The 12,536-nt window shown below is 39.8% G+C and overlaps 1 protein-coding gene across 1 annotated transcript in view; it reads right to left on the reverse strand.

The window, feature by feature from the left end:
• Positions 1-2,380: 2,380 nt before the first annotated feature.
• Positions 2,381-12,536, reverse strand: part of LOC112080835 (zinc finger protein 180-like) — a 30,589-nt gene continuing 20,433 nt past the window's right edge. Inside the window, exons 2-3 of the mRNA XM_024146771.2 lie at positions 8,966-9,239; positions 2,381-4,370 (exon numbers count right to left, since the gene is read on the reverse strand). Coding sequence (XP_024002539.2) covers positions 3,481-4,370; positions 8,966-9,239 — 1,164 coding nt within the window. The 3' untranslated portion in view covers positions 2,381-3,480. The remainder of the gene's footprint in view (positions 4,371-8,965; positions 9,240-12,536) is intronic.

The raw sequence follows: 12,536 nt of genomic DNA on the forward strand, positions 1-12,536 counted from the left end.
TGAAAGTCGACTCGTAAAACAACTGGGGCATAAAAGACACCCACCATGAGACTTACTAAATCTGCCCAAGAAGAGGCAAACAAAACTTAAAGACAGGACCAAAAAAGGTCGCACAACTAAAGGTGTTGAATCTCCACATCTATCAAGACAACTGAAGCACTGGGCCAGACACTCTTAAATAGAACCTGGACCAGCTCAGGTGAAACACCTTCTCACTAACGAGATGGACAAGGCAGCACAGGTGTAACACATACTGACTAAAGAGGTGACACCAATCAGTGCTTCCTACGTGCTAACGAGCTATACGTGCTAAAGTCCAACCTAAAAACATAAATGGAAAACCAAAGACAACAAATATATCCAATTTTTCCCCCACTAGAATTCTCGTCTTCCTAAAACTCACTAGCTTCTAGGACTCTTGTCCCCTTGAAACGAGCCCAAACAAAACTAATCTCCAATACAGAAAAACGTGCAGTCAAAATAAATTAGGATCAATGGCAACGCATTGGCTAAATGCAAAACTTGTTGACTGCCCACCCTTGAGACAATCAGCAACCAACTCCTGCAATATCCATAGTAAAGTTCCACCTCACTGCGGAGCTTTTCTCCCTTTTCAGGGTTCACTCGATAGGCATGTTGTTGGATCTGGGCCCAGTCCCCAATGTCATGCTCTAGTACATTTGGGTTGGCACATCTGAGAATGAACCCTGATCTTCTAAAAGCAGGCAACAACATCAATATAATAGTACCCAAAAAATGTCAGTTGATTGCAAAATAATTATGATTACTAAATGTTACATGATTTATGAATTTGAAATATCAAAATCAAATGTACACCCCTTTGTTAATATGTGTGGCAATAATTAACTTAATTGGTGACGCATGGAATAACAAAAATGTATCTTTTGTCATGCTGGATGTTTGAAATATGAGGTGATTTCAGTCCTGCTTCTTCAGTAATGGAATAAAGACAATTAGCACTTGGATGTTGTAAAGAAATACTGGACTGATGTAAGACTGTAAAAAAATGATTATAGACCAATTTATTATACTGCGTCCATGTGTATAGGCTGCAAGTACGTTGAAATTAAGTGGTTTTCAAGTAATTGAAAAAAAACGACCATAAAGACAAGTAGCAATAAATCACTGTTATCAATTAGGGGGGAATCAGGTGTACGTGCTGTTGAAAATAACACAACTAAAAAAACACATGAAATGGGAGATATCTTTACCTCACTGGTTAGAGGCCAACCTGCAGAAGACAGTCCGCTACATTTTGGAGTGATGCATTTAAATGTAGGGGTCGCTAAAACAAGGAATGCAACACTTACAGTGGGGCAAAAAAGTATTTAGTCAGCCACCAATTGTGCAAGTTCTCCCACTTAAAAAGATGAGAGAGGCCTGTAATTTTCATCATATGTACATCAACTATGACAGACAAAATGAGAAAAAAAAATCCAGAAAATCACATTGTAGGATTTTTAATGAATTTATTTGCAAATTATGGTGGAAAATAAGTATTTGGTCACCTACAAACAAGCAAGATTTCTGGCTCTCACAGACCTGTAACTTCTTCTTTAAGAGGCTCCTCTGTTCTCCACTCGTTACCTGTATTAATGGCACCTGTTTGAACTTGTTATCAGTATAAAAAGACACCTGTCCACAACCTCAAACAGTCACACTCCAAACTCCACTATGGCCAAGACCAAAGAGCTGTCAAAGGACACCAGAAACAAAATTGTAGACCTGCACCAGGCTGGGAAGACTGAATCTGCAATAGTAAGCAGCTTGGTTTGAAGAAATCAACTGTGGGAGCAATTATTAGGAAATGGAAGACATACAAGACCACTGATAATCTTCCTCGATCTGGAGCTCCATGCAAGATCTCACCCCGTGGGGTCAAATTGATCGCAAAAATCCCAGAACCACACGGGGGACCTAGTGAATGACCTGCAGAGAGCTGGGACCAAAGTAACAAAGCCTACCATCAGTAACACACTACGCCGCCAGGGACTCGAATCCTGCAGTGCCAGACGTGTCCCCCTGCTTAAGCCAGTACATGTCCAGGCCCGTCTGAAGTTTGCTAGAGAGCATTTGGATGATCCAGAAGAAGATTGGAGAATGTCATATGGTCAGATGAAACCAAAATAGAACTTTGTGGTAAAAGATCAACTCGTCGGTTTGGAGGACAAAGAATGCTGAGTTGCATCCAAAGAACACCATACCTACTGTGAAGCATGGGGGTGGAAACATCCCGCTTTGGGGCTGTTTTTCTGCAAAGGGACCAGGACGACTGATCTGTGTAAAGGAAAGAATGAATGGGGCCATGTATCGTGAGATTTGAGTGAAAAACCTCCTTCCATCAGCAAGGCATTGAAGATGAAACGTGGCTGGGTCTTCAGCATGACAATGATCCCAAACACACCACCCGGGCAACGAAGGAGTGGCTTCGTAAGCAAGGTCCTGGAGTGGCCTAGCCAGTCTCCAGATCTCAACCCCATAGAAAATCTTTGGAGGGAGTTGAAAGTCTGTGTTGCCCAGCAACAGCCCCAAAACATCACTGCTCTAGAGGAGATCTGCATGGAGGAATGGCCAAAATACCAGCAACAGTGTGTGAAAAACCTTGTGAAGACTTACAGAAAACGTTTGACCTCTGTCATTGCCAACAAAGGGTATATAACAAAGTATTGAGATAAACTTTTGTTATTGACCAAATACTTATTTTCCACCATAATTTGCAAATAAATTCATTAAAAATCCTACAATGTGATTTTCCTGATTTTTTTTCTTCATTTTGTATGTCATAGTTGAAGTGTACCTATGATGAAAATTACAGGCCTCTCTCATCTTTTTAAGTGGGAGAACTTGCACAATTGGTGGCTGACTAAATACTTTTTTGCCCCACTGTATTTGTCATCACTCATCGATATCATGTTGAAATCAATTGCGCGAAAAAGGGGGAGATGAGATTGCACGTCCTGTTAACTAACAGCTCAAAAACCACACGAAATCTGGGAATAATGTGTTAGAGGAACCTTTGTAGAAAACAGATCGCTACATTTTGAAGTGCTGCATTTTGATTCAAGTAGGTCACCAACTCGGTAAGTGTAACTCTTTTTTTGTTAGTCACTTTTTGTTAAATCACATAAATAGTACTCTTTCATTTCAGAGCATGGATTTTCCCCCTGAGGCTAATATCCATACCATGTTGAAATCAATAGAACAGGGGACAAACGTTTAGGGTTCTACATTGTGACATTATTAAAACAAATCCTTCAGCTATGTATTTTCTGATGTTTTTTTTCTGATGACTTTTATCAAAGTCTCCTGTGTGTGTTCTCTGGTGTACAATTAGATGGCTAGATGTAGTACAACTCTGCCCACATTGATCACAGCTATAAGGTTTCTCTCCTGTGTCTATTCTCCGGTGATATTTTAAATCACTTAAGCTAACAAAACTTTTTTGCAGTCAGAGCAGTGTTAAGATTTCTCTCCTGTGTGCGTTCTCAGGTGTACTTTCAGGCAGCTTGCCTGAATAAAACTCTTCCCGCATTGAGTACAACTATATGGTTTCTCTCCTGTGTGTGTCCGCTGGTGTAATATCAGTCCATTTGGCTGAGTAAAACGCTTCCCACATTGATTACAGCTATATGGTTTCTCTCCTGTGTGTATTCTCTGGTGCATTACCAGGGAGCTTGACCGAGTAAAACTCTTCCCACATTGAGTACAGGTACATGGTTTCTCTCCTGTGTGTGTTCTCTTGTGTACCTTCAGAGAGCTAGATGTAGTAAAACTCTTCCCACATTGAGTACAGCTAAATGGTTTCTCTCCTGTGTGTGTTCTCTGGTGTACTGTCAGAGAGCTAGATGTAACATAACTCCTCCCACATTGATCACAGCTATAAGATTTATCTCCAGTGTGTGTTCTCTGGTGTAAAGTCAGATAGCTAGATGTAACATAACTCTTCCCACATTGATCACAGCTATAAGGTTTCTCTGTTGTGTGTGTTTTCTGATGTTTAGTCAGATTGGAAGATGTAGTAAAACTCTTCCCACATTGAGTACAGCTATAAGATTTCTCTCCTGTGTGAATTAGCAGGTGTGTTTTCAATGAATATGATCTAGAGAAACTCATTCCACAATGAGAGCAATGGTACGGCTTTTCTCCTGTGTGGATTCTCCGGTGTATTTCAAGTTCTGATTTAGATTTGCAGGTCTTCTCACAGTCAGAGCAGCAGTAAGGATTATTCAATGTAGGTCTCTGCTGGTGTTTCTTGAGGTGTTCTGATCTGGAGAGACTCTTCTCTGCATCTTCAGCATCATGATGTTGTTGAGACTCCCCCGAGGACCCAGGATAGTCACATCTCTCTCCTGTGTGAACGACAAAGTCAGACAGATGGTTAAAGTCCCACAACAGCAGAAATCCACTGTTAATTTGAGGTAAAAGGTGATGCCCAGAGCAAACCCATGAAGTTGTACAATAATTGACATTGTTAAATTATTTGACAATTGTCTTAATACAGTCAAGCGAGCAACAATACTCATATTCTGTCTTGTTTTCACATTAGTAGTAACATCGATAACTACTGGAAGATCCTAACAGTAACACACACCTACTGTAGGACCCATAACTTCACCTAACAACAACATAGACCTACTGTAGGACCCATAACTTCACCTAACAACAACATAGACCTACTGAAGGACCCATAACTTCACCTAACAACAACATAGACCTACTGTAGGACCCATAACCTCACCTAACAACATAGACCTACTGTAGGACCCATAACTTCACCTAACAATAACATAGACCTACTGTAGGACCCATAACTTCACCTAACAACAACATAGACCTAATAACATAGACTCTAAAGGAGAGTCTCACTCTTGAATCAAAATAATTTGCAAAAAACAATTTGACAGAGGAGAGGGGGTACAAAAATCAAGAAATGATCTCTTTCAAGGACAGTCTCGCAAAAACCAAGCATTCTTGCATTCTCACTAAACTCTGATTTACCACCCCCAAATACTCCTGCACAACGTCTATTTGCACCTCTCCCGGATGGAAACTACAAATGTAATGGCTGTGCTCAATGCAATGGCACTTGTAAATGTAGATCCTTCAAACACCCCCAAACAGGGAAACAGATCCCAATCAAAGGTGTTATCATGTGCACCACTAAGGCAGTTATTTATCTTATAACTTGTCCTTGTGGTAAAACGTATATATCCAGTTTCGACCCACTTTTTGGAAGCGAACCCCTTGATTTCGTCCCTACATTATATCGGCATCGAACACGTCACCCTCCCTAGGAGAGGGGGTGACCTCGACAATTTATTGTTAAAAACAAGAGGCTGCCTGGATCTTTAATTTAAAGAGCCTTGCTCCCGTCGGTCTCAACGTAGCCATTATTGTAATATTGCTATTCATTGTAAAATGTTTGTAGGTCTATGGAGCCAAATTGTATCTACGACCGTATGCTATCCATTTATGTTTTTACACGTTCTACTTATATCTGTAAATTAACCAATGATATCAGGCCACACTCAGACATGATTACAGACATTTGTGTGTGTCCTTTCACACAATATAAACCAGTTACCCGCAGTGTTTGTCATTATACCCTGATGAAGACAGCTTGTCTGTGAAAATGTTGGTATCAGGTTATTAAATTATTGCATCTGAGCTCCTAGAGTGTGAGGTTGTCCTTTTCTTTTTCAGGCCACCGGGGTCTGACAACTTGGATGGAAAATGACTGAGGATAATAGCGCACGACATTGCCACTCCTATTTGCCATATCTTCAATATAAGCCTACTAGAAAGTGAGAAAACCCTACCTTGTTACAACAACACTGATTGGCTCAAACGCATTAAGGAAAGAAATTCCACTAATTAACTTTGAATTACTTATTTTTCTGTGACAAACAGTGAATTAGTTATTTATTTATACAATTTTAAATGGCTTTTGGCCAATGTCAGAATGTGTGAATATAAATCCAACTTTACCTCGGTCTGAACTTTCATTGTCTCGGTCTCCACTTTTAGCCATCTTACTCATTGCTAAAGCCAGGACATTGTTTGTGATTAGGAAACTATGAGAACCACACAAAGTCCAGGGGGTGATCACGCTCTACCACTAAGGGTCAGTTTAGTTGGAGCAACGTAAGACAGTCTCGTGTTCCAATTGTCTGTTTTAGTAGCATGAATTGTTCCTGTTCACACCGAGGTGAAGAGCAACCTGTGGAAGGCGGGACTTCCAGCCAGGCGCGGATTTCATTGGCCTTTTCAGGTGTGATTTTAGATCCTTCAACCGAAGTCGCGACTCCTCAATAGTAGAGATAAGGATGTATTTTGGCTTTTATTTTTAAAATCACATTCCCTGTGGGTCAGAAGTTTACATACACTACCTAGGATAGGATAAAGTAATCCTTCTCACCCCCCCCCCCTTAAAAGATTTAGATGCACTATTGTAAAGTGGCCGTTCCACTGGATGTCATAAGGTGAATGCACCAATTTGTAAGTCGCTCTGGATAAGAGCGTCTGCTAAATGACTTAAATGTAAATGTAAATGTAAATGTACAAGGAAAGTCAAGTAGTGTTTTATGATTAAAACATTTTCACAAATCCGTCAAGGCTCTATCTTTGAGAAGGGTTTAAGACAAAGGTTTCAAACAATTTATAAATGTTATTGAATGTAGGTAAGTTTCGCCTTTAATGTAATGGCATTAAAAATAAATGCTGATTAGAATATTATACAATAGCTGTGTTTGAATACCCATACTAACATACTGTATACTCATTAAGTATATACTACATACTATTAGTTAATTGTAGTATACTGTAACTACATACTTAATGAGTATATACTACATACTATTAGTTTATTGTAGTGTACTGTAACCGAACCGTATCCTTTCAGTTGAGCGCTCTTCTCCTGTCTACCGGAAGTTTGTGCTGTTGCTATGCAACCTCTTGCTAGCTAGTTAGCATAACGCATTACTAGTTAGACATTTTACGACTTCGGGTTGTGTTTTTAAATTCAATCTTGAATACCAGAGTGCTTCATAAATTCAGAGCGTTGTCAGATTGTCCGTTTGTAAATTCAGCCCGTTTCGCTCTCTCAGCCACTGGCCGCTCCGGCCGAGGAGTTGGGTTGATTCTGACCTCAGCTTGCTAGCTACTTCCAGACACAAATGAGACTCTTACCATTTTACTCGCCCTATCAGAGCTGGTTCGGCAGTTTTCATGTTATCCAGAGTGACTAACTGTACTGCTGTAAAAACATTTAAATTACGCTTATTTGTTCTTTTTGCATCCGTTTACTGACACCTGGTCATATTCAACCGGTGTTGAGCGCTAGTAAATTCTTTAATTCTGCTCTGATGGTACTCAGACGAGAGTGCTTTGAAATCGGAGTAGATAGCGAGAGAGGATTTATGAAAGCACCCGAATGTCCATTGAGAACGACTATACCATTTAGCTAAGATTGACGGGAATAATCAAGTCAATAAACGTTGGGTAGTTAGAATATAGTTAATATACTGGCAAGTTTGATGTATACGTAGCCAACTGACGTTAGGTAGTTAGTTAACATACCGGTACATACTGCTGTAATAACATGCTAACAAATTGTCAGCCAAAATAACGTGTAAGGTAACTTATTTGAAAAGTCATTACTTTATTACATTGCTCAACATTTTCTTAACATTTGTCATAATTAGTTAAAACAATGAATTTGTATCGGCTCTCGTTGGACTTCGGCTGAATATTTTCCGCCATTTCCTTCAAATCTGAAAACAATGTGAAGCCACGCCCATTTCCTGAACAATTGCATTATGGGTTCTAGCGTACTGCGTGTTTACGTCATATTCTGGCGAATTTAGTACGACATCCGGGATCTTCTGGCATACTAACTACATCATACTATGACCAATAAGCATACTATATACTCAATTAACATCACAAATAGTACGGTTAGTATGAGTATTCTAACACAGCTAATGACTTATCAACAGCTCTAACAATTTGACCCCCACAGGAAATCTACACTGGCAGTTATAGAAAGACCCATTTACTATATAACCATTGATTCTTGAAGAATATAACTTATAAATGCCTCAAATGTTTCAACTGTATTACCCCACGGAAACCAATCATAAGCTTGTATAACGCCACTGTTTGAGAAACAAGTACTGTATAGCCTCGACATATGGTTAAAACTATCATTTTGACCTTATGGATGGCTAGTCCTTGTATTCATAGTGTAGTCAATTCAGGGGGAGCCCCTGAGCTGGATGCAAACATGGGTCCAGCGACTGACAAGCCAACACCTTATAACTGTTACGCCAAGATGTCTGAACTTCTTGACAAGGTCGCTAGGTTTTGGGTTACGGTTGCTACAATAGCTTTCTCTATGAATTTGAGTGGTTACATTTCTCCAGCCCCCATCCCTCAGCTGTTTACCAAACCAAGTCTCTGGGCAGCAATTTTGTTGCTGTTTAAATCCTAGGTTGCCCCTTCAAAAAAGCCACAAAATCAAATCAACCAATCTGCAGTTCAAACAATAACAAGGCTGTCATTCCACCACTGTTTAGGTGGTGGAAGATGGATGGGATTGGAGAAATGTAACTACTTTCAAATGCATAGACAGACCTACGGATGCAAGGACTGACCATCCATGATATCAACATTATAGTTTTAACCATGTTGAGGATATACATTGTTGGTTTACATTGTTTCTAAACATTTGAGTAAAAAAAGCTTATTTGGGGTTCTGATGGGGTTGAACTAAGTTGAACTAAGCTCATGAGGCATGTGTTATATTCTTCAAGAATCAATGGCTATAAATAAATAATTTAAAAGTCCAAATATGGAATGTAGTAATTGCAAATTTCCCCTTTAACACCAAACATCAATTCAACAACTGCAGAGTTTGTACCTCTGTTTTTAAGACAGTACTTACTAGTGTTAATCAGGGCACGTTCATCATTAGAACCATTGGATGCCTTAACATGCCTTTGGGAAACCGAGCCCAGATATTCAGTTTCCTCCTCTTCATCCTCTTCTTCTTCCAATGTGACAGTCATCTCCCCCTCCTCCTCTTTCACTCCAAAAGCTGCATCCTCCTCTTTCTCTGCCTCCTCATCTTTTACTGTAACATCCTCCTCTTTCACTCTGAACGCGTCTTCCTCTTCTTTCACTGAAACGTCTTTCTCTTCTTCTTTCACTGTAACAGCCTCACCCTCTACTTGTTTTTGTATTGTGACATCCTCCTCTTCCTCTTTCACGACAACGTTCAGCCACAGTCCCTCTTTCTCCGTCCAGCAGACCGCCTCTTCTTTAACAGGAGAGTAGCTCAGTGAGCTCATGGTCGGGAATGTTAGATAGCTAGGCTAATGCTAACTTAACCAGCCCGCTAGCTGACTAATAACAACAACCGTAAATATGATATTAAAACGGATAACTAACTACGTTACACGACAGATCTGGGTTTAAAACACAGTGGCTAATATACACGAACGCGTCTAAAGAGCTTTATTGGTTCAGCTATTTTGTCTAGCAAGCTACGGAGGTGTCTGACTAACTGTTGCTGCTGTTGAAAGAAGCGTTCCGTCCACTAGATTATACGTCACACTAGCAGCATTGCCTTAAAATCGCATTTCGTCATCTGTTGACTGGAGTGGGTAACGTAGTTGAGTAAAATGTATATTTAATTTTCAGACAAAAAGTTAAACTGTAGGGAGCTTGAGTTTTTACTCACCAGTGTAACAACACAGTGTGGTTAAAAACGTACTAACCTAGTTGTTATCACGATATGGTTTCCTATAAGTACAAACAGTTATGTTTTTGCGTTATTACATATTTATTAACTTATTTTGCGAAGTCTTCCATACTACCCACAATGCAGTATTTCTTAACGTCATATGGCATACAAACTCTGTGCTACCGAGTTTGTATGCCAGTGTAACCGTGTAATGAAGTTAGATTTTTTTTAAATATATTTAACCTTTATTTAACTAGGCAAGTCAGTTAAGAACAAATTATTATTTACATTGACGGCCAAACCCCAACCCAGGCGATGCTGGGCCAATTGTGCGCTGCCCTATGGGACTCCCAATGACAGCCTGTTATGATACAGCCTGGATTTGAACCAGGGTCTGTAGTGACGCCTCTAGCACTGAGATGCAGTACCTTAGACCGTTGCTCATGTTGTTTACATTACACCCAGTGTAATACACTCAGTGATAAAGGTGTGGGATTCTGGGTAATCCAAAACAGATTTTTGGAGTGGCCCTGGGATAGAAATGTATAAAGTTGACATTACATCATAAAATCCACCATTTAAATCATACATTAGCAATTTAAGTTTTAGTAACTACTGTTGTTGGTTTGGCGTCAAATAAGCCTCTCTTTGTATGTTATTTGCCAAATCTCAGTTTTCCATGTGGGTTTTATGCTAAAGTTCCCTCTTTCAAGATGGTAGCTAACTGGAAAATGCATCGTCTTTAGGAGTGCTATTTTTATCCTGTCGACTACTGATCCTTCATCCACACTGTGTCTCATCAATGCAGGTAATTTATGACAAATGTTTAAAGTATATGTTTTATAACTCATGAACACCAGCAAATGTATTAGCCCGGTTTTGTTAGCTTAGGTGTATTATACTTCTTGGCCACCAGAGGGGGACATTGAGTCATTTCCAGGTTAATTTGATATATTTTGATACTAAAACGGATGACAGTTTATTCTGATGTAGTGAATATGAGACACATGGAAACAATGTGCTCATTTTATTATAGTCAATTAGGAATTATTAGGAATTGTTAAATCCACTATACGATCACAATGACTTTGATAGACATTTCAATCGTTTTTTTGTTACTATATTACAGGGCAGATTTATGGAGAAATGCTGTGTGAGTGCTATTTATATCCCGTCACTACTGATCATTCATCCATACTGTGTGTGTCCCATCATTGCAGCTTTGGAAATAAATGAACTATCCATTCATTGCTCCTTCCTGTGTTGACTCACTGACTTGAGGGACGGGACCAGGAAGGTCACACTAGGTCGATATCTAGGAAGGTCATGCTAGGCTGATATCTAGCTCAAGCTTCACCTCATGCTTTTCATTAACTGTGTGATTGTGTTATCTAGTGGGAACCCGTTAGCACGGTAGACTCTGGTGCCTTCTTGCCGTGGTGCCTCTGGTGCCTTCTTGATTTTCTCAAAAGAGAAAATCAACCTGCTTGGACCTTTTTGTTTTGTCAACTTTTCTGATCGGCTATGAAAAGCCAACTGACATTTACTCCTGAGGTGCTGACTTGCTACACCCTCGATAACTACTGTGATTATTATTATTTGACCATGCTGGTCATTTATGAACATTTGAACATCTTGGCCATGTTCTGTTAATAATCTCCACCCGACACATCACAGGATGAGGACTGGCCACCCCTCATAGCCTGTCCTCTCTAGGTTTCTTCCTAGTGTTTTGGCCTTTCTAGGGAGTTTTTCCTAGCACCGTGCTTCTACACCTGCTTTGCTTGCTGTTTGAGTTGTAGGCTGGTTTCTGTACAGCACTTTGAGATATCAGCTGATGTACGAAGGGCTATATAAATACATTTGATTTGATTTGATTTGATGTTTACTTTTGATACCGGAGCTACGAGCCATGCGTCCTAATCACTAAACAATCATTCAAAGCAGTGTGCCGATGCCTGTATCACTTTATCAGCAGCACATCATCAATGACGTCTGAAGCTTCATTTCGTTCATTTCAATACCAAACACAATCAGGGCTTGTTCGCACTGCAGGCGACTGCCAACTGACTGATCTACAATCACTATACATCATAAATAAACTACTCATTATTATTTAGGAATCAGTCAGCCAGTCAATTTACCCACAATGCAACATGGTTGATGCTCTCGATCAAGGCCAGTGGTGTAGTAGAGACATGAAGGCTACGCTTGCGCAAGCGCTACGTGTGTGGACGTCATCTATAATAATTGCTGTTCTATTCAGTTTCGCTCAAAGCTTGAGTAATTAACCTATATTTTGACACAATTGGCTGGAAAGCATCAATGCTTCAAGAAGCTTTGTTCCCATCACTACTTCTGAGCATGTTCTCTGTGAATTAGACTATGGGAGTTTTGTAACTTTAACAACCTTGGCTTACTGCTAGTGCGCTAGCTGACTGACATCTGGAATCTATCTATTTTTGGATGTCGGGGCTTTCCCTGCCATCATTATGTATGTTTCTGCTCCTTTTGATCTGCAAACTCTTATATTGTGGTTTAACTGGTCTCCGGTAGTTGGGCTCCAGCTCGGACCATAGCTATTGGAATAGCTAAATGTTTAGCTGGCTGGCTAAGATACTGCATATAGCATAAACTTCTTTGATTTTTGGTTTGATGGCGTTATGTATTTCAAAACTTGGTGTTCTTTAATAACTCAAGTCATGAGCGCAAACGATTGGTTTTAATATTAAAGGTATACATTTGAAAGTTATTTCTGTATGTAGTTTAC

The sequence above is a fragment of the Salvelinus sp. IW2-2015 genome, unplaced genomic scaffold (genome assembly GCF_002910315.2).
Source record: "Salvelinus sp. IW2-2015 unplaced genomic scaffold, ASM291031v2 Un_scaffold16525, whole genome shotgun sequence".
Classification (NCBI taxonomy): Eukaryota; Metazoa; Chordata; class Actinopteri; order Salmoniformes; family Salmonidae; genus Salvelinus; species Salvelinus sp. IW2-2015.